This window comes from Pempheris klunzingeri, chromosome 20, assembly GCF_042242105.1.
Source record: "Pempheris klunzingeri isolate RE-2024b chromosome 20, fPemKlu1.hap1, whole genome shotgun sequence".
Classification (NCBI taxonomy): Eukaryota; Metazoa; Chordata; class Actinopteri; order Acropomatiformes; family Pempheridae; genus Pempheris; species Pempheris klunzingeri.
The window spans coordinates 15,953,969-15,979,271 of record NC_092031.1 but is presented as its reverse complement, the minus strand read 5'-3'; the positions used below and the strand labels follow the sequence as shown (position 1 = coordinate 15,979,271).

General features: G+C 43.1%; 1 protein-coding gene across 1 annotated transcript; it reads left to right on the top strand.

Annotated features, from left to right (window-relative positions):
- The first annotated feature begins 5,037 nt into the window (after window positions 1-5,037).
- frmpd2 (FERM and PDZ domain containing 2) lies at window positions 5,038-19,312 on the top strand. Its single transcript, XM_070852423.1, has 27 exons — window positions 5,038-5,158; window positions 5,318-5,481; window positions 5,617-5,682; window positions 5,780-5,959; window positions 6,419-6,494; window positions 7,052-7,139; window positions 7,419-7,575; window positions 7,663-7,734; window positions 8,037-8,211; window positions 8,488-8,623; window positions 8,729-8,867; window positions 9,287-9,439; window positions 9,529-9,714; window positions 9,843-10,002; window positions 10,104-10,302; window positions 10,518-10,618; window positions 10,948-11,028; window positions 11,221-11,328; window positions 12,158-12,274; window positions 13,257-13,438; window positions 13,717-13,815; window positions 14,337-14,430; window positions 15,190-15,275; window positions 16,504-16,699; window positions 17,641-17,855; window positions 19,089-19,155; window positions 19,275-19,312. The coding sequence occupies exons 1-27, from the start codon at window positions 5,038-5,040 to the stop codon at window positions 19,310-19,312; spliced, it is 3,456 nt and encodes a 1,151-aa protein (XP_070708524.1).
- Window positions 19,313-25,303: the final 5,991 nt, after the last annotated feature.

Here is a 25,303-nt window from a genome sequence, read left to right as displayed (position 1 = left end):
GTTTCCTCGGCTGCACAATGAGGACCGGGGAGCGTTCAAGACCGCCTGCGCGTTCCCGGCAGCCGCTGCGGGAAACCGGAAGCGACGGTTTCGCAACGTTTTTAAATGACTCCGCGTACAACAGGAAGATACTGATATTTTACACTGGAATCAGTGTTTAATTTAAAATACACACAATACATACACAATGTATACAAATAAAAAATATTTTTAATGATACTACTAACGATTTTTCTATTTAATTATTCTAACAAGACAGGACACTCAAATTAGGATTTATAAAATAGGGCCCAGTTTTATGGTGAATAAAAGTCTAATACGACAATAATGTACGAAATAATAGCCTCTTGCAGGTTTTTTTTTTGCTGAAACTGTTTTGTAGAGGAGCTCATTTAACTATAATTAGTCAGAGGGCAGAAAAGTACTAATAAGTCAAAATGTTTCTTAGTCATGATTATCTCTCCTGTCAGCCTCTGGAACAATTTAAAAGCCATAACACTAATAAGTAATAGTAATTGTTGTGATTATTAAAATGGCAGGATACTTCATTTTCACAGAGGTAGAAAGTAACAAGGCACAAGGTATTCAAACATTGTAGACCTCATTACAATTTAGAGATACTATTTCAATTTTATGCAACTTCACACCAGACACTGCTCCAATACTTTTACCTTTTACCTAGCAGCTGTAGTTCCTGGTAACTTTTCAAATTAAGACAAGCATTCTTCAAGATTTGACCTTGGGAAAGCGTATGCTGGCAGCAGGAGGTGACATTTAGGGGTCACCTTGAACTCTCGCCCACGGGTCAGCGTGTTAAGTATGCGGAAATCCTGACGAAGTTAGAAAGCCTCTCCTGATGACGTGGCTGGTGATGAAGTGGTGGGTAGGTATGGCTTGCTTGGTGGGTATGGGTGCAAAAGAAAACACAGTTAAACTGCAAATAATTTGGACAGAAAACAGCAAGAAAAAGCAGGTACGGCACTCGTCAGAGCATTTAATTAGACTTAATACCACCCATTACTATTGATACTTAACTGCATTTGACACAGGTACTTTTTTATTTTACATAGCTCAAATGTTTGAATGGAGGACTTGCAGTGTAATGATGCATGTAGTGTCTCTACCTGGTGACAACAGTTAATTGTAATCAATCTGTCAGCAATCAGTTAATCACTGGCAGATATTTCCCACCCTCCATAACTAGTGGTGGTTTTTATTCCACTGTGATCTTTACCTACTGTACAAAGCAAGTTTTTTCACTTCCCCTCTTGCTTGCATTTTTGTCCACTGCAGCACGTTTCCAGCTCCCCCTCTCCTCATCCAGCACTTATAAAGCTTTGTTCACGTGAGCCTGATTATTAAAAACGTTTAACGAAAAGCCTGACATACCATAGTTTCTGTTAAATTCAACCCAAACCCCAACTATTGTTACAATCTTTGGACCAGACTAAAACACAGGGTTGTCTGCTGTAACGTTTCATTTGAAATATGTTAGAATAATCTGATCATTAGTTACCAACTCTTGAATATAAAATGATCATTACATAAGTGTGAGACTCACTGAAGCCTTTAAATATGAAAACAGGCGGCCAACTTTCAGTGCTGTTTTCCAATCCAGAAATACTCAGATCCAACTGAGCTCTGATACACTGAAGATGACACATATGGGCTCTACAAAGTGCTGTAAAAAGTTTGTGTCCATCAGTTATGTGTGTGAATAAACCAGTAAAACTGCTCTAATGTTAATTTCACAATGATTCTTACTCCCTGAAGTCAAGCAGATGAAGTTGAGAGACAACATGTAAATACTAACTAAACTTAAAAAGCTTAAAAAAAAAAAAAAATAGGGCATGAATTAAGAGTAACCCACTTCTCCAGGTACCACTACAGCACTCCTATTGGCCAATCAGCTAATCTACGTAATCTAATGAACTAATAGAAAGTGGGACAATTAATGTGTCTGTTGTTGTTGAAACATAAGATTAACACAGTGCCGCCTACAATGGATTGGTCCTTTGCTGCCCCATCTGCCGTTAGCTTGCCCTGCAAATCCAATTATGTTCTTATGTTCCCCGGTCTAAAAATAGTTGAAAATGAAGGAAAACGCAGAGACAACACGTCATTAGTTGTGAGCGCAGAGCAAATTATGTTATGGAGCTGATGTGTCCTTTGTGTGGATACGACTGATCTGTCATGAGGAAATGAGTGGCAAGCTGCCATGACAGACAGTAGCGCTCGGACAAGGGAGAGGTGGGTGGAATGGCAGCAGGGGATGCATGAGAGGAAGAAGGATTAGGTTCAGAGTGGTGGATGTCTGAGGGAACGTGACAAGAATCTCTTCAGATACCGGATGAAATAAGGTAGGCTTGCACAATGTGTCAATTATGATGTGTTTAGTCTGAACGCTCAATCATCACCGAACCACCTGCAGGCCCAAAAGTGTGTGTTAGCAGACAGGATGCTGCCTACGGGATTCGTTACATACACTGCTGCTGTAACAACCTGCTCAGTAACACCCCACATGCTAGCAATATAATGACTTTGCACTACCTGGTGGGAAAAGTTCTTATAATTAGTTTTTATAATTTGGTTTGTTTAGGCAGTTTGACATCTTTTCAGTTACTCAGGTTCATTATTGCCAAGTTAACTGTTATATTTTGGTATAATTACCAACATCTCCACACCCACTCATTTGATCATATGTGATTCAAAGAAAAAAGAACAGAGACATAAAATGAACGATGGCTGGATGCTGCTTCAGTTTCAGGTCCTGGCTCACTTTCACACTGTCACGGTTTACTGGGACATTTGAACAGAGCAGAGCCACCGTTAATGTTATTACTGTGGTACCTGACTTCTGTGACGTGAACAGAATTAAAACACAGACGGAAAGCAGACTTGCTCGCTCTGACTTGTCAGGTGACCACGGGCGGACACTTCATTTCACTGCTGCGGGAGCGATAAACTTTTTTTTTTTTAAGTTCTCAAGAGCAACTCAGAAGACACCAAAGGTTCTACAACTGTAATTATAATAATATAGTTGTGGAAAAGCACTTTACAAGGCTTTTGTCTTTCATTCAACCATTTGCGCACACACAGATGTGTTGGCCTGACAACCAGGACAGTGTGGGACTCAGTGACACTTTGACATGTGGACGTGGAGATCAAACCACCAACCCTGTGATCCATGATAGACGACCAGCTCTACCTCCTAAGCCACAGCCGCCCTTAAAGCTCCTAAAGCTCCTCTCAGCTTCACAACAAGACACAAAATGTCCGACACATCCTTTGCTTTGAGTTAACCTCTCCAAAGGAACTCCGTACTGGAGGCCAGCCACCACTGGCACACTCTCAGAGCTTCTCCTGTCCACAGACGCCTAGTACCCAAGGCTAACGTGTGGGGATGTCGTCTGTGTGTTCACTAGTAGAAACTTCACCCCAGGATATCTTGGTTAATTAAATCAGAGTACACACAGCCTGATTAACAGAGCTGGGTTACTTGGCAATCTTTCATGTCACAGCACGTCTGCTTTGTTTTAGTTCTGTTCATGGCACAGAAAGGTCAGGCAGCAGACAAGCCAGCATGCCAGGTCAAACAGTGCATTCATTTAAATCTAAATAAGTTCAAAGTGATTCAAGGGGTAAAATCATCAAGGCGGAAAAGAATAAACACCAACATTCTTCCGTTTTCTTCCTCTTTTCCTCTAATATTAGAAGGAATAAGATGATTATAATAAGACTTCCTGGAAGCTGCCACACCAACATCCAGACGTTAATCTGATTGTCAATAGTGAAAATTCAGGTTACTGGGGGTCACCGAGAACCATGTTAATACCTCAGAGTGTTACGTTTGTCTGGTTATTCAGTCGGCATCACTTCATCTCAGCGGTGTTGATAATAGAAACAAATTTTTACCACAAACCTAAATGGCTCAATGCTGCCAAAAGGACAAATCTGTTTTGTTCGCTATCTTCCATCCACCACCATGACAGAGATACTTCAGTTAGCTCTCCTTCCTGTTTGGTGCAATAAAGCAATGGGCTGGGCGTGGTATGCCGTGATGTATTTGTTACTGGTGATTATACTAATTCTTTTGGACCATTAGAAATCTTCTATGAAAACTCTACTTTGCATGTTTCCTGCCAGTAGGTGCTCTTAGGTTATGGCACAGTGATGCATAACACTGATGATGTGATGAAACGTATGCTGCCTTTATTAATATTGAAGGATTTTGAATGTTGCCCTTTTCATTGGGATGCATTCTGCTTTAGGTCCCTCCGTATTTTGAATGAGTGTTTGGCTGTTTCAGAAGAAAAAGATGTGCAGTCTGTTGAGCTTGAGCCTCTCTTCCTGTAGGAGCTTTTGACTGTGTCATTATGCTGCTTACATTATGAACTACACCGCTATATTCGAGGTGCAGCCTCTGCCTTTTTCCGACTTACATCAGCTTACCGTGAGGTGCCACCCAACCATTAAATATTTTCATCAGTACTGGCAGGGAATTACAAGGATCAGCTGTAATGGCAAAATGGGTTCAAGAACAAGTGGAGAAAATTTCTTGTTCTTTGAGGCAACAAGAAAAATAGCAAAGACGGCTTCTTCCAAGGATCTTTTAGTCATTAATTTGAAAAAACGAATGAAAAAATGGAAACTTCATTAAAACTAGTGAACCTTTCCATTCTGCGTGTTTTTTGCGAACCATGATATTGTCAGTAATGATTATTTTATTTTGAAAGAAAAAGTAGTAGTGAAGTAAGTATCAGAAGTGTTGGATTTGTTTCCAATTAGATCTAATTACACTAAAGCCTGAGCTTGTCAGTCTTAAAGTCTGAACTCTGACCTCTAAACTGTGTCTGACACACTGGTGGGCTGGTGGGATTTTAGTCCATGCGGACAGTCAACCAGTTTGTTAGGAAATGACACTGTAGGAAAACTTACAGTGTTTCTCCCACGCGTGATACAGCAGTACAGTCTGTTGATCTGGAGCTCTGAGTGTGTGTCTTTGTGTGTGTGTGTGTGTGTGTGTTTCTCAGCAGGATGGGTACATTTGTGACCCTGGCAGAGGTGTTGGAGGCCCGGGGTTCACCACTGGATGAGGATGAGGTCTGGTGTCTGCTGCTCGCCACCACTGAGGCCTTACTGGACATTTCCAAAAAAAGTAACCACTCGTCCTATTTCCTCCAAAAAATCCACCTGCTATCAGGGTGCAGGGCTCTGTTCTGAGGCGGCTGTCAAGAGCATCCACACGTATTAAGGTTGAAACAATGCACGATGAGAAAATGACCATTTACCAGTTTACGTTCTGCTCCCGGTTTAGGTTCAGGTAACATGTGCAGTGTGCTGAGCCCGGGCTCGGTGCTACTGTCAGTCAGTGGGAGTCTGGCCTTCAAGAGCTGTGCCAGATACGAAGACGTGGCCTCCTTCACAGCTCCTGAGGTCCAGCAGGGTCACGCTGCTTCCACCAGGACAGCAGCCGAAAAGGTGGGAAAACTCAGATTTGCAGTGAGGACCAGTGGCTCAAAACCTGGGGGTCAAATGAGGTTCCAAAATAAATCGGAGGGGTCATAAGATGATTAATGATTCATAGTAAACTCTCTGTTGTTCTGCTGTCCTCAGATGCTTGTGTACTCACTGGGGATGACTCTTTATTGGTGTGTTGATTATCAGCTACCTCAAAACCAGGTACTTTCCTCCTTCTTCCTTTCTCCTGTCAAATTCATTCTTGCATATTCTTAGTACTTGCGCATCACCCTTTTTGCTTCCTGCTGTCTCCTGCCAGCCGGTCCGGCTGAGCGCAGAGCTGGAGGGTCTGCTGCTGAGCATGTGCGAGGACATGGTGGTTAGGCGAACTGACCTGCTGACGGTGCTGGACGCCTGTGACCTTCACCACAAAGCCTCGATGCTGCCTCCTGCCGAAAAGCTCATCAGGCAGCTGGTAGAGGATGTCTACAGAAACTCAGTGAGTGTTTCATTGGTTTGGTTTGGTGTCGACTGGTTAGGAAAGGTCACAATAGGTTTTGTACAGAGCTCCATAGAGAGAAAAAATACATATCAAAGCCACATTTTACTAGTTTGAGAGCTTGAAATGTTGCGTTTTGATTAATTCATCATCATCATCGTCATGTGGCGTGCACCAATTAATCGAAGCATTGGAACATTGTATCTTGTGCACACAAAGTAATTAAAACGTTGCAAATGAACAGTATCTCTTGTGCACAAATTAATCACAAGTGGCCACAAATTGTATCCAGTGCACACGCAATAGCATTTCAAGTGCACCCTTTTTTTACTCTCCATGTCCACTGCAGGCCTGTGTAGTTTTGTGTAGTTTTTAATTAGTTTTTTGCCTTTCTTATATTTTACCAACAGCACCAACTTTCTGCTTGTTTCCTTGAGCTGAACAGTGATGTCTTCGCAGGTTGATCATGTGTCCATGGCTGAAAATGGATCCCAGCTAACAGACCGCAGTCAAATGGTCAGAGACCGATTACACAGTAAGTCACTGAATCTTTTTTTATCAGATTTAAGGTGCAACTGACACTTGGCCCAACTACTCCTACCTTTTTTTTTGGCCTGTATTTTAGGTAGCTAGTTTTTTTCATTTGATCAACAGAATGCAGTTTGTTATCTGTCAACATAGATGGATACCTTACTTTGATTTAACCAATCACATCTTGCATAAAGCTGTATCGTCAGCTTTCTATCATGGGCTGAGCAGAAAGTCACACCGAGAACAGCCTGTTACACGAGAGCCACAGACTCTGAACAAAACAAAATCTTAGTTTATTGAACAAGGGACTACATAAACGTTCACTGGGAAAATTCACTGCTAACAACAACTGCTGTTGTTAGGGGTATTGGTGTTGGAGTTGTTACCAGTTAGCCTGCTGGGGCTCAGCCTGCAAGCTGCTGTCAATCAAACACAGACAATGACATGGCATGAAGATAGCTTCACAAATTAGTGCACAGACATGAAAGTGGTGTCAAACTTTCCATCTAACTCTGTGAGAGCAATGATGTTGGCATGTGGACATACCAATTTGTTTTTCAGGAGGCTCTTTTAGTAACTCAACATGGACGCTGAAGAAGAAGATTTCTAGAACCTTCTCCGGAGCATCTTACCCATGCGAGCCCACGGGGTATGAAGTCTTTGTCCAAACATATTTTACACATCTTTGACATAGAAACCCATTTACGTGTTTGAAGCAAAGCTAGAAGACAAATTAAAAACATATGTTGTGTATTCAAGTCAGACTTGTTGCTAAAATGAGAACAGCGATGAGAAAAAAGAGGCATAAAGTGACAAAGAAGGCAAATCCCCCTGAGGGTTACTTCTGTCAGGAAATGTGTGATGTTCATGTCATGAGTGACAGGTCTGGCTTTCCGTCAGACTGCAGTTGAAAACTCATATTCCGCAGGATTCCCTCGGGAGGTCGACACAGGGAGAGCTATGGCAGCTGGCAGCAGCTGAGCCGCAGCCCCTGTAGTCCGTACATGGAAGGCAATCGAAACACCAACTCAAGATCCCTCCCGCAGTTTGACTCCACAATGAGTCTGAATGACAAGAAGGCGAAGGTGAGCCAGATTTCTATTCTATATCCCATAATATGATGATATGGTGTGATAACTACAAAGTTTTTCTTACCTTGTTGTTTGCTATAGGATATGGGCCCTGAGTTTATTAGAATATTAGAGGAGCCGCTGGTTGTCTTGGAGCTGCCTGGATCCATTGTGGTGAGTTCATAGAAAAAAAAAAAAAAGAATCCTGCCATTATCAGAGTTTCACCGTTTTTTGAACAGACATTACTGACCTTGCAGCCCAAATGTCAGGACGCATGCTTTTGCTGGATCAATCATTGAAATATGGGAAGCTTTTATCTCTGCCTCTTGAAATGCTGAGCTTTTCTACCAACCTTTTGTTCTATTATTTCTCCATGCAGAGTAAAAAGCATCACTCTGCAACTGCATGCATAATTTCTTACCCTAAACATATTCAGAAACAGATCTTTAATCCAGTCCTCAATCCCCCCCCGCAGTCAAAGAAAGGGAAATCTCCGACCACTCAGAGAGAGCTGAGCGTGGTGATGCCAAACGGTCAGACCATACAGGTGAAGTGTGAGGTGAAATCCAGAGGAGGGGACGTCTTTGACATGATCGTGGCTCACTCCAACCTGATGGAACATTTCTACTTTGGCCTTGCTTATATTGATGGTAAAGATGTATAAGAGTAATCTGTCTGAAGTTTTTGTGTGTATTGTATTTGGATTTGGATTGGATTTAGGTTGTTTTCACACAATGCATGTTTGTAGCGGTTAATACAAGTGCTTAAGAACATAATCTAAAGCAAAAACACTCAAAAAGCACTAGATTTCATATATATATATACTGGGACAAGTGGAGTAAGATTGAGTTGTACTGGACTCTAAGTAGATTTCTAGTTATATGTTATTCATGTCACATTTTTTCTTTGCTCTTTTTTCTGGTCAGATAATGAGTTTTTCTTCGTGGACAATGACACCAAGATTTCCAAAGTTGCTCCAGATAGCTGGAAGAAAGTGCCTACAACCACCTTTGTCCTTTTCTTCAGGGTCAAATTCTTTGTCAGCGACATTTCTCTTCTCTTGTAAGCATTTCTCTTTCTTGTCATATTACCAAAGGATACTAGTTGCAAAATGTGTCTCGTGAAGTCGGCCTGAATACTTAAGTTGTGTGCGGCCTTCTCTATCAGGCACAAACAGACCCGCCACCAGTATTACCTCCAGCTCCGGAGAGACCTCCTGGAGGACAGGCTGTCCTGCCATGAAGAGACGGCTCTGTACCTGGGAGCTCTGGCCCTGCAGACGGAGTACGGAGACTGCATGCCTGAGGTCGGTCCTCACAAATTTGAACAAATCCTTATTATAACTCATTGTGAGTTGTTATGACTTGCATCCAAGGTCACGTTAGTTCAACTGAAAACTGCATTTTTAAACATTAGCATATCATAGTTTATTTTAAATGTCCTCGTTAATGGCATATGATGCAGTATTATTACCGGAAAGTAATGAAACCACTAAGGAGACGGATTTACATAGAAAACAATGAGTGCTGAGCTTTTAATGCCCCTGGTATGTATCTCCCGTAAGACTACATTTCCCATAACCCCTGTTGCCTTGCATGTTTTCGTTTTCAAGACTGAATCATGCTTCTCCTTTAAAATACAACTTAAAAATGCCACAGTGTTTTGTGTGGCGTCTTGTGCACAGATGAGGGCTCTGTAAATAAAGTTGGTCTGTTGTGTTTCCAGGTGTACGGTAGGAACTACTACCGCCCTGACCAGTATGTCTCCAAGAGCGTGATGGAGAAACGCGCCTTGCCTTACATTCAGGGGGAGCTGCTACGTCTTCACACCAACAACGCTCAGATGCTCACCGACGAGTCAGAGCTCGAGTTCCTCAAGGTGGCAAAATAGTCAAATTCTCTAAATTAATATTGCGTCATAGTATCATATGAAGTAGAGTCACCCTCTTTGTGTGTGTGTGTGTTTAGGTGTGTCAGCAGTTGCCTGAATACGGCGTGTTGTTCCACCGCGTGATGCGTGAGAAAAAGCCTTTAGAAGGAGAGATTATCCTCGGGGTTTGTGCCAAAGGAGTCATTGTCTACGAAGTTAAAGATGGCTGCCGATCCACCAGCCAGAATTTCTTTTGGAGGGAGACAGCAACCATCTCCTCTAATGTAAGCAAGCGACAATCTCATCATTCCATACTTTCCACAATGTGAAATTCAAATCAAGTTGCTGGCAAAATAAACATGTGGTTGGTAGTGGCATTTGTTACGCTCATTAAAACTTTGTGCTCCTGCAGAGGCGTAAATTTGTGGTGGAGAGCCGGGGCAGCAAGAAGAAGTACACCTTCATCACAGAGAGATCCAAAATAGCCAAATATCTGTGTAACCTCTGTTCAGCCCAGCACAAGTTCAACAATGAGATGAACTCTCGCCAGCTCAGCCACAGCCTGGTGTCAGGTCAGCCAGCTTTTAGTCATAGAACTCACCAACACTGAAAGCCACTCTGCTGTCTGCTGACTGTTTCCACGCCTCCGTGTTCCTTTTGCATTGACCCCCAGAGGAGAACATCGTGCAGTATGCGGCGGTGTGTCGCGCTCAGAGAGGCCGGCTCAAGTCCTTCTCCTGTTCAGAGACGCCGCAGGACGACAGCGGTCTGACCACGCCTCAGGATGAGTCCCTGACCAAGCTGTGTGACGATGTCTCAGCCAGGATCGAGGCCCGCATCAAACAGCAGCGCCAGAGCCTCAATGAGCACAGGTGCTTACTCAGCTAGTTGTGTGTACCTGGTTCTGGAGCTCATTACGAAGTGATGCGGCTCAAAAAGTGTGTCCAGCAAGGCTCCAAGCTCATGCTGTTCCAACCACTTTCCAAACAAACCGCCTAGAGCAAGCACTTCCTGCTTTTTATAGTATCAGTCAGTTACCAAAACTCTATCGCTGTTATCAGATTGGTTCTCTGTGTGTCTTCTGCAGCACCTGCTCCAGCAGTCAGCGCAGCAGCACTGGAATGCGCTCCCCTGCCTGCTCTCAGAGGAGTGGATCTGAAGCGCCGTCTGGCTCCCCGGCAGCCAGAGGTATGATGGGTGTACTGCTCATCCCTCCTACCTGACGGCCTACTTTTGACAGATGTTGTACCCCAAATCCACCGCTCATCTAGCGCTTCGAGAAAAGTTGCCAACTGTTGAACTCTCTGGTGCCATCAAATGTCCTCATTTCCTCACAGATGGGATTTTCTTTGTGCTGACAATAGCTATGACTGTAGGAATGATGCACTTTGTGTGATTTTGACTAAACATGGATGAACAATGCATCTTCTTAATGATTGCTGGCTGCGTTAGTTTAGGAGGAAGTTTGCTTTTTAATGAGTTAAAGTTTGTGTGTCGTTCTTCTTTGTGTCTTGCAGAAACCCCAACAAAATTAGGGTCATCATCAGAGAGAGAAGTCATATGTGTTAATCTGAGGAAAGACCCAAAGCTTGGCCTCGGTAAGCACCAGCAGAGGGATTGTTCTAAATGTGTGCTCTGATACCTTGTAACAATCACTGTTACTCATGTCATTCATTGAATTTTTTATTTTAAGTACGTTCTAGTGCACATTCTGTACATCTGGCGTTTTCTTGGATTATCACAGCACGATCTATTAAACTAGTCTTTTCTTGACTCATCTGTTCATGCAGGCATAGTGATAGTGGGAGAGGACACTGTGGGGCATTATGACTTGGGCATCTTTGTTGCTTCCATTGTGCCTGGTGGACCCGCTTATAAGGACGGACGCATCCGACAAGGTAGACAACCACGTGTGGTTTATGTGTTTATGTGTTTAAGTGTTTATGACTGCAGAACTTTCTTTTTTCCTCCATGAACTGCAGAGAAGACAGTGCAGATGTGCCTTAACCTGCTTTCTTTATAACGCACCCTTCAAAAAGAAGTCCAATTGCATGGAAGTCTTTGAGAATAATGAGCCTACGTCTCGCTTCAATTAACACCTCAGTTAACATTTTCCTAATGAGTTTATGGTCTCAGTCAGTAGTTTAGAGTCTTTTTCACGACAGTATGATGTTCAGTTAGTGAACTGTGGACTGTCCAACTGTGGACAAGACTACCTTGTGACTAACCAATCAGAGGCGGTCTTCTAGGAATGAGCGTCACTTCTGGCTCCATGAAATCAAGATGGCGACTCTCATAAAGCCAAACTCAAGGCCTTTAATCGGTACTTCACAAATCAATGGATGACGTCACTGTGTCCCCTTCTTTTATACAGTCTCTGTTTTCCCCCTAAAATTGCCACTAATTAGTTCTGCTTAAGTGCTTTCAAACATTTTTCTCCATCAGTGGATGCTTCATTTCGATGCACACTCCTCATACATGTCCAATTATCTGGTAGGTGTTTTCTTCTTGAATTCCTCCAGCGTCTCCCTGTGTTTTTAAGAGAACAGATGCAGAGAAAACCCTGGCAGGGAAAGTTCAAAGGAGGACAGAGAGGGTATGGGAGGTGTATGCGAGATTTGACCACAGGCTTTTGGGGTCACGTGCGGGTTCAGAGATGTCGGTGAGGTCCTCAGACTCCACTGTAACTGGAAACCGGCACCATTTCACTGTGACCTTTGCCTGCAGGTGGGCGTCTGATCTCTCTGAACCACATCAGCCTGGAGGGGGTCACTTTCAGCGAGGCAGCGGAGGTCATGCAGAGCAGCCCCGAGGAGGTGCAACTCATTATCTCACAGCCAAAAGGTGCTCTGTGTGTGTGTGTGTGTGTGTGTGTGTGTGTGTGTGTGTGTGGTTACGGGATGTGTGTGACCCCTGCCCTCCTTCGTTTGCGTGTAATGTTAGTCATTTAGTAATTATCCTATTCTACCTATACACCTGCTCTGAAACATGAACAAAGAAAAATGTCTTTTCTTTGTTCTGCTTTGTGCCTTTCTATTGTTTGAGCAGGTGTCGCTGAGTATTTGCTCTCATGCAATGATGTGTCAGTTTTTGAGTGTGTGGTTTTATATCATCGCTGCACTTAGTTTTTGACGACTCATTTTCTCTTTTAATATATTTATAAAACCTCAAACTGAGACCTGTCTGATGTTAAACACATTATAGTCCAGTTTAGGAAATTCCAAGTTCTTCAAAGTGCTTTCACCATCTGTCATTTCTTTGCATTTTAAATGCTTAAACAGAACAATTATTTAGATTATATCTCAGTCAACATAGTGTGGCTGTCTGCACAGAAATAAAGTTTGTATCCTTCAGGTGCAGATAGATTTAAATGTGCTTCTCAGCATTCTTGACGAGATTCTGGTACCGCTCTTGTGTCTGTACATTTAATATGAAGCTACTGCCAACCGCTAGTTACCTTAGCTTAGCACAAAGATTGGAAACAGAGGTACACTGCTTGCCTGGCTCTGTCCAAAGGTGAAGGCATCTGCCCACCAGCACCTCTAAAGCTCACTGATCAAGACATTATGTCTAATTTTTAAAATCAGATGTAAAAACGACTCGTTGAGGTTTTACAGGATATTGGGATCTGGCTATGTCTTGGCATTGAGCCATGCCATGTTATATCTTGTAATTTTGAATATGTGTATTTTCCAAAATGTTGATATATTTGTTTAACACCTTCAGACAAAGGCAAGGGAGAAGAATAGACAGTTACTCTTACCATTAATCCTCTACTTCAGCATCGTGAGGTACAGCATTAACTGTCTGATGTTTTTATCCATAGTCTACCTCAGTCCCATCAGCGTGCGCTCTCCCATGTTGAGGAATTACGAGTCCCAGACCACGCTGGTGACAGATGGCCGATCGGGAGACGATAGCTTGGATGAGATGGTTTCGGTCATGATGACGCCGAAGACCAGCAACAGGCTTCACGTCCCCCGAGAAGCGCGAGTCGTTGGAGCCCAGGTAGAATCTGTTACTTCATCTATAGGTAGTCAGAATTAACATCAGCAATACACACAAGTTAGTGCATCTCCTACATAAGTCTTTTTCTTTAACTAGTGATGTTGATAGTGATGTTTGACAGTAACTGAAGTAACCAGCATTGATTAGTATTTTTGCACTAGATTTATTGTCCCTTTTATATGGCCAATAATCTGTATGTACACATGGCTCAGTGAGCAGTCAGATATGTAGAGAGACAGGAGAGATGTGAGTGTTTTTCCTGTCTGTGTTGCTTCCAGGATGGCTGCCCTCTGTCTCCCCCCCTAAACTGCGTGACGCCAGAGGAGATCACTGTGGAGCTCAGGAAGATATCAGGAAGTCTGGGGATCAGCATCTCTGTGAGCTTATCAAATATTTTGTTGTGACGTGTGAAATGGTGCCAAAAACAATGGAACAAATAAATAATGCCATTTAAGGTCATTACCAGTACGGTGGTATCTTTGCTGCCGTTAGTTCTGATGTTGGTGTTTTAATACAGATCTGCCATCGGCCATTTTTGTCGTTCAATCTAACAGTGTTAGAAGGCAGTCTGACGTCCTGCAGTGAAACGTGGCTCTTCGTGTGTTATAAAGCTGCTAACCTACTCAGTTCAACGGTTTTACACTCACACAAAATGTTGATTTGCACTGAAGGAATTGGTTTTGGCGTGAGCCTGCAAAACCTTGTGATCCCTGGTTTCTTACAGTGTAAGAGTTAAGGAATGAACAGTCATGGAGGGTAATTAGTGCATCACCTCATCTCCAGCAGTGATTCACAAAGTCTGCTCTACCCAATCTGATTAACGTCTGAGATTAGAGAGAGACCTTTCAGTATGTCACAGATATGTTCTGAGCGAAAGCCTTTGTCATTACTCATTCAGGCTGGTGACAACACTAATCTTCCTAACGGAGGAATCTACATCAGAAGCCTTGTTCCTGGAGGGGCTGCTGAGAGAGACGGACGCATACACTCAGGTATTCCAGCTACATATCAAATCCAACCGCTCAGACTGCTTTAAGATGATGATCTGTTTTACAGTAATTTGAGCTCCCTGGTGTAGCAATTTATTGATTTTTCACAGTGGTGAATTATGGGTAGCTCCTTCTTGCTGATCTGCAGATACACTGCAGAGTCACCACAATTCTTTGTGGAAGTCCCTCAGCACTTCCTGATAGTGAAAGAGCCCTGAGCATGAGCACAGGACCACTGGACTGCAGGGTTGTTGCCTCTCCACCATCTCAAATTCAAAAGGGCGTATGTGTTGTCTAAAAGCAAGCGATACGTTTATTTAAAGCCTCAGTTATTATTGTGCCAACAGTGCCAACAATGACAGGCATATTACACAAAACCGAAAGAAACACAATGTAGGGTACAAATGATCTTATCTTAATTGCTTTTTTTTGCTAGTCCAGAAAAAGAATAGCACACAGCAAATAATTAAATTTTACACTTTAGAATTATTTTTGAGCATCTTCCCTGGAGCCATGACAGCTCCTAGAGTGGACAAACAACACTCAGTTTAACACTGTGTCACTAAAATTCAACACTCGTTAACACTGGATAATTTGATGTGTAGATTTTGACATTTAGCTGATGCTTCCAAAAGAGAAAGAATGATGTTACAAACCAGACAAGAGAAACCAACACAAGGATCTGATGTAGCGAGAGGATCTCTAAGTAGACAGAGGAAATATAAGTGGGTGAAATAATGTTAATGTGTTTGTTTGTTGCAGGCGACAGAGTGTTGGAGGTGGATGGGATTAACTTCCACGGCTTCACCTACCATCAGGCTGTGGAGCGTCTGAGTAAAACTGGGGAGGTAAAGGACGACTTGTGACTGTTGTATTATCGGAGTGAGTCTAAGTCTAAGAGAGGCCGACCATTACCTGTATACGCTGACGATGGTGTGCTGTTTTTTTAGCCAAGTGAGCTGCATCGCTATAGAGATTCCATTGTTCGTCTGTTGGTCCATTGGTCAACTACTTTGGTCCAGAGTGAAATACGTCAAGGACTATTGGCAGGATTGGATTTTGCCCTCAGGATGAACCCTACTGCCCTAAATGATCCCCTGATTTTACTTATGGCACCACCATGGGGTTGATACAAATAATCTACTCCGAATTTTTTTTCTTAAACAATTTCTTAAAAATCAAACATGATAATATTACGCCTCATACAAAGAAAAAAATGGACACAGACACAAATATTCATCATCTTTAAACATTTTCAATGTAAATTCATTTTACATTTCTTAATATTAGTGACAAAAATAAATAAACAAATACATTTTAAAATGACCATATTTTAAAGACAAATTAAAAATGTAATCAGATAATCCTTAACAACGTTACTATGATATAATTGCATTTTTTCACATGTAATCTGAACTGATTATAGTCACTATAGTTTTTGTAACCTTTTTGTTACTACCCAACCCTGCTTTTAGTTTAGCGCTTAAAAACTAAGATGTTACACTAAGATGGTTAACATGGTAAACACTATACCTGCTAAAAATGTTAGCATTGTCATTGTTAGCATGCTGATGTTTGTATTTGACTCAAAGCCTCAAAGAGCTGCTAGCGCGTTCACGATGAGATCCTCATGAACTGGTGAAGTCGGAGTCCACGAGGTTGTGATGTGTTGTTGACATTTTCAGGAATGGCGGGGGCCACAGTTTCCTTGGTAATTTATGTCTAGGGAAAATGTTGATATTCCCCACGTCCTCACTTTTCCTGTATTTGTGTTATGTTACCTCACTAGCCAGCTAAACAGTCCTTTGGTGTCCACGTTGCCTAGGAGTGTTGCCTAGCAAGCTTGCATGACTTCCTATGTCGTAACCACAAGCTCACAAGTTCCATCTGAAGGCGGTATTATCTCTTCCACTCTTCTGTTGCAACCATTTATTCCCATTCTCCCTGCCCACACCCCTTCTCTCCCTCCTCTCTTTGATCCCATTTTATTGTCCCCTCCTTCCTAAACCTTTAATCTCTTGCTTGTATTCCTCCCATCATCACGTTCTTGTCGTCTCCTCTTCTCCCTCCCCCTAGGTGGTAACCTTGGTCCTGGAGAGGGAGTTGATACACCTTCCCAGGGTGTCTCTCAGTGCAGACACCAGCAGCAGTGCATCCAATCAGAGCATCAGTCCAGCTACCAGCCCGCTAAGGATCCACGGCTACTCGTCCATCAGCACTCCTCAAAACACCATCTCAAAGCGGCCCAGGGACTACAGCTTCGCCACCGACAGTAGGAGACCTCAGCTTACGATTAGACCAATGGACTTCAAACTTAAGCACCCAAAATACATTTAAGTGCACAGACAAACTAAAAACGCCCTGACTCTGTTTGTGGGAACTGCAGAGAGCTTTTGTGCTCTTGCAAACTTCCCATAATGAATAAAGTTTTGCCAATAGATCCATCCGTAGAGACAGAACGTTATATATCACAACACTCACACTACTGTGGAAGAAGCGTGAGAGAACCTGCCGACTCTAAGCGGGTTTAATAGCCCACCTAGTCTGGCTGCTTCAAGGTGAACTTTCACACACTTCCTCCCTCTCATCCTGATCTTCCCAGCTGACCCTGTCCTTCCTCTTCTTATCCCTCTGGCCTCCCTTATCCTCCTTTATCGGTCATCCCACATTTCACCTCTTTCTCACACAGGCCGGCAAATCACGTGCTAAAACAATACAGAGTAACAGAGTCAATTTTTACATGTTGGCAACAATGACTTGCAGACGAGGAAAAAAAACTGTTGCAAAAAATACAGTTTGCTTAAAGGAATAGTCTGACAATTTGAGAAATACTTGAATTTGTTTTCTTGTCGAGAGTTACATGAGAAAATCAAGACCACTCTCGTATTTGTCTGGCAAATTTACAGGAGAGACGTGAATGTGTGAGAGGTAGTCATCTTTTAACTCACCTGAAGACAATGCTGTAACTGCTGCGACCAGCTACTGTTCATAAGACACGCCTACCACTAGAGACTTGTTCTCCCTTTCAGAAAGTCACAATTTCTGTTTGAATCTGAAACAAAACGAAATAATAATGAACTAATTAAACATTGTCTAATGATTTCTGTATCATCTTTTCTCTCCCCTTCCTTCCTCTTCTCCCATCCACCTCCTCTTTCCACAACTCCTGATCTCCACCTGTCCCGTTACCGCCACCCACCTCCAAACCCTCAGACAACACGCAGGAAGTGACTCTGACGAAGAACGCAAACGGCCTGGGCTTCAGCTTCCTCATGTGCGACGTGGACCCGCCCACTCGGGACTTTGGCAGCCTGGTCCGGATAAAGCAGCTCTTCCCCGGACAGCCAGCCCAGCAGAGCGGCCGGATCCGGGAGGGAGACGTCCTGCTGGCCATCAACGGCCAGTCAGTCAAGGAGCTGTCCTACCCAGTACGTGACCATTTCAGACCAGGTTCATTCACTCGTGCTAACTAGTCTCATTAGGAGCCACTAGTGATTCAGTGTAGCATGTATTCTACAGCGTAAAGTGTCTATTATTATCATTATTATCATTAATATTATCATTAATCCTTTATTTGCTTATGTGTGACAGACATTTACTTCAATTTGTTTGTGAACTTAAATACTTCAGGTCATTACAGAAAATGATTTGGTATCATTTGCATGAGGCTCAGTAAAAGTTGTATTAAAGTAAGATAATGTCGCCCATCTCTGATACGACAGACATGATGCAGTTGTGTGGTTAAATGTAATCACTGCAGGATAGATCACTACTGCACAGGTCCTCTATTGCAGGCCTGTAACCTAAACTGGTTCAATATTGCCGGGAAATATATCAATTCTGCTTTATATGAACTACTGTGGGCAGTTTTTCTGTCATCTGAGGGTAGAAATAATGTTCTGTTTCTTCACTGCGGCACTGTCATCATTATTACCAGCTGATACAGCACGGCTGCTATTGTTTTCACCTTTTGTCACGATAGCAGCACAGCCGTGCACGATGCAGTGAGGGAACTTTACAGGTGTGTCGCTGAGATCACAATGAAGGCCAGGTTCGGAGATGGGTTTGGTCTGAGCAAGGCCGTAGGAAATATGGGGGTAGGAAGTAGAGGAGGGGCCATCAGCTCTCCACCTCACACCCCTGGCTCACAGTAGTTTGTAAGTGTTGGATCACTGTATCTGTGTTTCAGTCAAAACTTCCTGTTCACTGATCCAGAGCAAATTAGACATTCAAAAGTTATTAGAACAACTAACAGCAGCAGCCAACATGATGCGTCCTACACAGTCTACACATAGTAGGTAATCTACATAGGATGTTGTGCATAATTCTGTTAACAATGACCATTACATCTTTGATAAATAAAACAGTATTTAAGGAGAAGAAACCTTTACTTGGATGTCCCTTTTCATGCAAAGACTGAATAAATGTGGCACAGTTAACCTGTTTTGCCAAACTTGCGTGTTCCATTGCACCATACACATAAATTTGGGGTCAGCTGGTGTAAACCCATCACAGGATGGTCTCTACTTACATTTTTTGTAATTATTCAACCTGAAAATGATGATGATTCAAAATATTTAAGGATCTGCTGCCGAACATCAGCCGCCTGCAGCTTCATTATCTCTATATATCATGTTAAAAGTTCTCTCCTCTCTCTGTAGAAGGTGCTGAAGGTGTTCAAGAATTCGCCACCTGAGGTTCGACTGACTCTGTGTCGGCCTGCACCAGGTACACACACACACACACACACACACACACACACACACACACACACACACACAGGCACTCAAACATACACATGCATACATTTGCAGCCATTTCACCATCCGCTCCCCTGTCTTCTGTAGGAATCCTGCCCTCCATCGATCAGTTTACTGGTACGTGAGTGATCAGCATCAGTGGATGTTCAGAAGCAACACAGAGCTCCCTGATCGATCAGGAGGTGAAGTGGTGATGGAGTCAAGACTGAACGATGTGGCTGTTCTGATCAGCGCGGTCAGCTGATCTCATCGGACTCCAGCAGTGGACAGGTCAGTGATGCTGCACTGTGATGTGACTTGACATGTTGTGACTTCCTTGATGATGAGCAGATGGGAGTTTTATTTATTGAGTGATGTCACACCTGACTGTATTTTCACTTTTTGTCATCGTCACTAGGACTCATGTTCTCTATCGGCCCAAGCACTGCAGCCACTACACGATGTAGCATTACTGGACATGATGTATCACACTGTAGCATCTTACACAACATGACAGGGTACATTACAAATTATGACTTAAATATCAACTGTTAATAGGATTAAGAAAATAGCTAAGTTTCAGGAATACAGTCCTTAGTGGGAATCAGATTCTGTCCCATATTAGTGTTTAACACTCTTTAAACGTTCTCTTGTCTGTTCTCCAGGTATACTGAAGAAACAGTGACGGAGCAGGAGAGTGGAGCGGTTAGAGGCTGAACGTGGAAGGATCTGTGGAAGCAACGGTTGAATAGAAATGTGAGTAACTGGATACTGAGGGACTATAATGCCATTACTAAACAGGTTTAATACACACACGTTTTTTCTGGTTTGCCTTTGATGATACAGTTGATATTTAAGCTATATTTCCAACACCTGAATGATGATTTTTGCAGTGTCTCATCTCAAAACGCTCACTTTGGCGGATGGAGGCCTCTGAAGCCTCTCCTAAACCAGATCCTCTCATGTGCCATCAAGAGTCAAAGGCAAACTTTAACGTGATCTTAGCAATGTCCAACGTAAACCTTCATATTTTCTAAATTTCATTGAACAATCTCAAGGAATATATACATGCATCAGCATATTTCACCGTGGAACATTTCAGGTAAAAGAACCTCGACTTATCGCACTGGTTCCATTTATGATAAATGGTGTAAACGTCTAGTGTGAAGGCAACTTTTATGACCTGTTTATCTTGTAGCCACAAGGTGGCAGCATACTGCTACTAGTGAGGGCACTTGTCCTCTTTGATTTGCAGTAACAGTGATCATCAGTGCTGCTGAGTGTCACTCCTCAATGAACAAATAGTTTTTTTTCTCCTCTGCAGGAAATCCAAAAGAGACACTGCAAGAAGAAGATGACCAAAACAAATTGTAAAGGAATTATCGGTGTAGGACACAAAAACTCCACCGACGCAAAGAATAGGCAGCAAACTGTGGGTTCTCTATTGGAATTTAATCTTTATCAAACTTTTCTGCGTCCTGGGAACTTCTTCTGCTTTTCAGTCCCACCAAGTTAGTTTAAGCTCACATCATGTGTTCAGAAAAAATACAAACCCTCATTTTCTCACAAAAACAAAAGCCATTAAACTGCGTCTGACCTGAATATGGATGATCCACCCCCAAACCCTCATTTAGTATCTGGACAAATGGGCAATACACACACATACGCACACACATACGCACACACACACCTCCCTGAGTGAGGAGCCAGTAATGGCCCCTCGTAAATAAGGGTTCCTGTATTTCGGTGAAACCCAGTAGTGCATCTGGATCCCATCAGAGCTCGTGTTCCCTTTGCAAATGATCCCAAATGTTTCTAATTATGCCAGTGGAGTCGGCACGAGGCTGTGTGTGAGCGCCTGTGTGCGCCTTCGTGTGCGCGTAATCGCCCTGACGGACACGCACACCCACACTCTGGCCTCTGTTTATTCATGAGGGGAGTAACGGACGTGGACAGCACAGTCTTGACCCCGGCGGCGTCCGCTTCGGTCACTGCACGTGGTGATGACTGACGAGTGAAAGATAAGGTGGAGATGGACTTTCTCCACCAGACACTGATGTCTCCAGCCCTGGAGGATGGTGGAGTGGGGAGTGGGGGGGGTGGGTGAAATGTTAAGGGTGGGCTGAGGTGCAAAAATGAAAAGTGTAAAATCACACAAGCACATGTGGAATATATCTGCAGTGAGAACATCCCTGCTGACAGAAAGTTTTTGGTCTAATCCACAGTGAAAAAAGACCTTCTGTTCATTTATATTCATTCAGTTTACATCTTGAAAGCCAAGCATTCACTATGCAAGACCTGCATCATGCGTAATATATGTAAATAGTTTGAATCTAATCAGATTCAGCTCACAAAATGTGCAAATGTGATTGTTTGTGCTTGCATTGTGTTGTTACAACCTCATAGGTGCGTGACTGTAATTCATTAAGTGCTAACAGAGTATGAAGGTGCACTTTTTCTCTGGTACCTCACTATAGATGAATATGCTGGAAATGAGCCACAGTTCACTACGCCGACTGTTGTGTGAGGCTGTGAAGGAGTGCAACAAAAAGCAGGATTTAAAAAAAAAAAAAAGACGGTTGAAGTTTTTCGTTACGTTAGTGAGAAACTTACCAGGGTGTCTGTTTCTGGAGGCGTGCCTCTCTGGCCAATCAGGTGGCTTCTTTAAGATTCTTTAAGAAGTCATTTTATCAAAATTTTCTGGGACAACTTCTCTGTGTTTCCACGAACGTAATAAAACAGAGCTCATGACATCATTCATGTTCATACTGTATCTATTGAGTTCATTTATCAGCATTCAAATTCACTGTTGAGCCAACAGGCATATTTGTTCTACTCATCAAAGCTGCGTATTCTTACGCTACCAATTGGTCACTTGATTAATTGTAATGTGAAGTGCTGAACTCACCATCACAAAACTCACTACAGTGCATTTTAGAATCTTTCAGCTCTTTGTTTTGGTTTTACGGTGCACATCGTCACTGTTAAAGTTGTTGGAGCCAAAAACAGAGCAACAAACAGGGTGATTATAGAACTTAAAATCGTTGTGTGGCCAGACATGTGACACCAAATGAATGCTGATTGGCTCTGTGCCTGCAGGATGTTTGAATAGCCAACATGTTAGCCATATCAACTATATAAGGTGATAATGTGCCCGATGTGGCCAAAAAATGTATTAAAGCTGCTTTAAGGTTAAACCAGGCCGATTATTACCTCTACTGAACCTGCTCGGCTTTCAGAAACATGTTAAAAGCTCTGACTGCGGTCTGCACTGAAGTGTTACAGACAGACGTAGAGCGCACATGCAGGGTGTGACAATTCCCCACCCACATACTGTGTTACATGTGAGTGTGTGCTGTACACATTTACACAGAGCTGCATTATACAGTGACAGATGTCCGCTCTGGCCTTACCGTAACGTCAGAAGGAGAATGTCACATATGAGAATCAGGCTCCCACAACCATAAAAGTTGCTGTCACACTGTGTCTCCAACACACGGATGTGGATAAATATCTCTGCCCCCATGCTACAGCGTAGCTCCATGACCCCCAAAGTAACGTGAACAAACACCACCCAGACGAATGGGCACAGCGATGCAGTCTGGCAGGCCTCAAAGACCTCGCTCTGCATTACAAGGCATTGTGAACGATTCACATTTTCCACTGCAGCCACCGTGACGCACGGCCCCCGTCCAGCGGCAGCAATGGGCCCTGGGTGATTGCATGAGTTGGGCCATTTGCCTCCGTCTTTGATGTCACCTCTCGCTCAGCTATTTCCCCAATTAAACTGATTGTGCTAATGTGTAAAGTGGAATGCCACGATTAAAGGTAAGACGTGTTGTTTTTGAGAAGGGCCTCAAATCCATCACCATGGCTGCAACGCCAAGCATCCAGTGGCACAAACCCTGAGCTCGGAAAAAGCCCCGCAGTGCTGTTTGAAACGTGAAGGGGAAACCATCAAATGTGACTTATTACTGGCGTGTGGAAAAGGATATCCTAATTATAATTATATCCTGACCAAGATGGATATTTAAAAATGAAAACAATGGTAATTGCACATTTTAAGGGAGCAGGGAGCCAAAGAATTCCACTTTTCTGCTGGAGTCAAAGCAGATTGAAACGGTTATTGAGGGAACGACAGTGAACAGGAAGCGGTGAAAAGAGAATAACAGTTCAATACGTTGAATAGATGAATAGAGGGTGAAGGAGTAAGTGGCTGTGCGCCCGCATGTGCCTACACGCACATACACTTTAAGGGAAAGTGAGAGAATCAAAGGAAATAGAGTTATACAGCTTGCTCACAATGTGTCAACATTGTTCAGTGTGGGAGGTCGCCCCAGGGGAACGCTGCCTAACACACAAGGGGGAAATTCAACAGCTCTTTCAACGGAAATCCTCATCATACATCTCCGCTGCTTTAGGAAAGCAAAACAAGCTGATGACGAGAGGAGCGCGGAGGCCTGAGTCGAGGCCCGGGCTGTGGTTGTCCGAGTCCAAGACGTTGAACGGATCGTGGAAGATTTACTCAGTTTGACGACAGGAATCTGATACTTCATGTGTCAGAACCCCGTCGCACATAATCACCATAATATGTCTGCCGGGGGGCTGATAAGGTTTCTGATTGATGCCAAAGGTTCTGCGATTACTTCATTAGATGAGATTTACAGCTTTCCTGCTCCCTTTGAAATGAATACTCAGTTCCACCCAGTGGAGCTTTAAGACGTATTGACAGGATCCACCTATCCTGGGAAAGGTGACTGCAGCGTGTCTCATGCATATGCTCTTTCTCAGCTACACCCTTTTTCACACTCGGTTACACCCATTTACATCTGGGAGCCACACACTACATCCACAGTCCTGTGCTGCCGGCCGCTGAGCACCTCTAATTGAAGCTAATGGGGCTGATTGAGTAGCTGTGAGACATTCAGCAAACACAATCCAACAAATCGTTGTCTTCTGAGGATCTCTCTGGCACTGGATTATCACATTGCACCCCTGTAGTAATTAATTCCCTTTAGCTCTCTTGCTAATATTCTTAGAGATGGTACCTCTCTTATGTTGAGATTAGTCACTATTGGTTACGCTGTGCTACTGTTGCATAGCTAACGAATCTACTGACAAAATTTACGTTAGTTTGTTAATATATGAGCCCTTTAGAGTGAGATATGGAATATGGTCGACATATTTGACCTCAACCGCTCCCTTTTTTACCACTGAGTACACTGTATTTAGTGTGTCAGGGTATTAAGTATCCACTACATAGTGTCCTCATAAATTCCAGCAAAAGAAAGAGGTGTCCATGGCGTGTCCATTACTTCCTGCTAACAATCCCAAAATACAATGCACCATATTTTATAGATGTGAAAATAATCTGGCAGTGATGACACAAAATGATGATGTCCAAACGTTTCAGCGTCTAAAATGTCAATTTTGAGTGAACTATTGAGTTTCAGACACAAATAATTCTGTTTGATTATGAAAACTTGAAAGATTGTTAATATCATTTCATAGTTAACAACTAAATGCAGCCAACGTTACACTACTTAACGTTTTAGAAGTTTTGTTACAGCTTGTCTACTTACTGTTACTTGTGCTTACTAGTCTTTCATTACGTTTGTTTGAAAACTAGTTAGTAGTTACTGAGTTACTAAGAACTTTAAGGACTTAACACATAACTTAGTGACGGATGGAGGAATAGCTGGGTGGCACAAACCTTTGGTACTAAGTGAAGAGTCGATTGGTGAGATTTGAGATTTGGCAGGCAGGTGCTTCTGCACTCAGTGAATGCATCAGGGCTGAGGGACACATGGGCTGCCGCTTTATTGATCAGCTGGACACAACATTACATAACAAGGCCGGCCAGTAGGGCAGTGCAGTAATTTGATGTGGACCACATCCTGCTCTATCTGGGCTGCATCTTGGCTGAATGATCTAACATCTGATCTGAGGGGGGAAGCAGGAGATCATTCATAAATAACCACACCGATGTGTCTTGTACTTCCTGAGGGTGACATCATGACATCTCCCACTTAGAAAGAGAGCTCTGCAGTCCTTTAGATGGTAGTGCGCAGCGTAGACCATCTTCTCGACTGCACTGAAGTTCAAATGCTGAGCCGTCATCCACCTCATCACTGCCA

Excerpts from the sequence above, each read along its gene's own strand:
- frmpd2 (XM_070852423.1), top strand. The coding sequence starts at position 5,038 with ATGGGTACATTTGTGACCCTGGCAGAGGTGTTGGAGGCCCGGGGTTCA. Across the intron at positions 8,624-8,728 it reads AGCGACATTTCTCTTCTCTT|GCACAAACAGACCCGCCACC; the intron begins GTAAGCATTTCT and ends CTTCTCTATCAG. Across the intron at positions 10,003-10,103 it reads CAGCCACAGCCTGGTGTCAG|AGGAGAACATCGTGCAGTAT; the intron begins GTCAGCCAGCTT and ends ATTGACCCCCAG.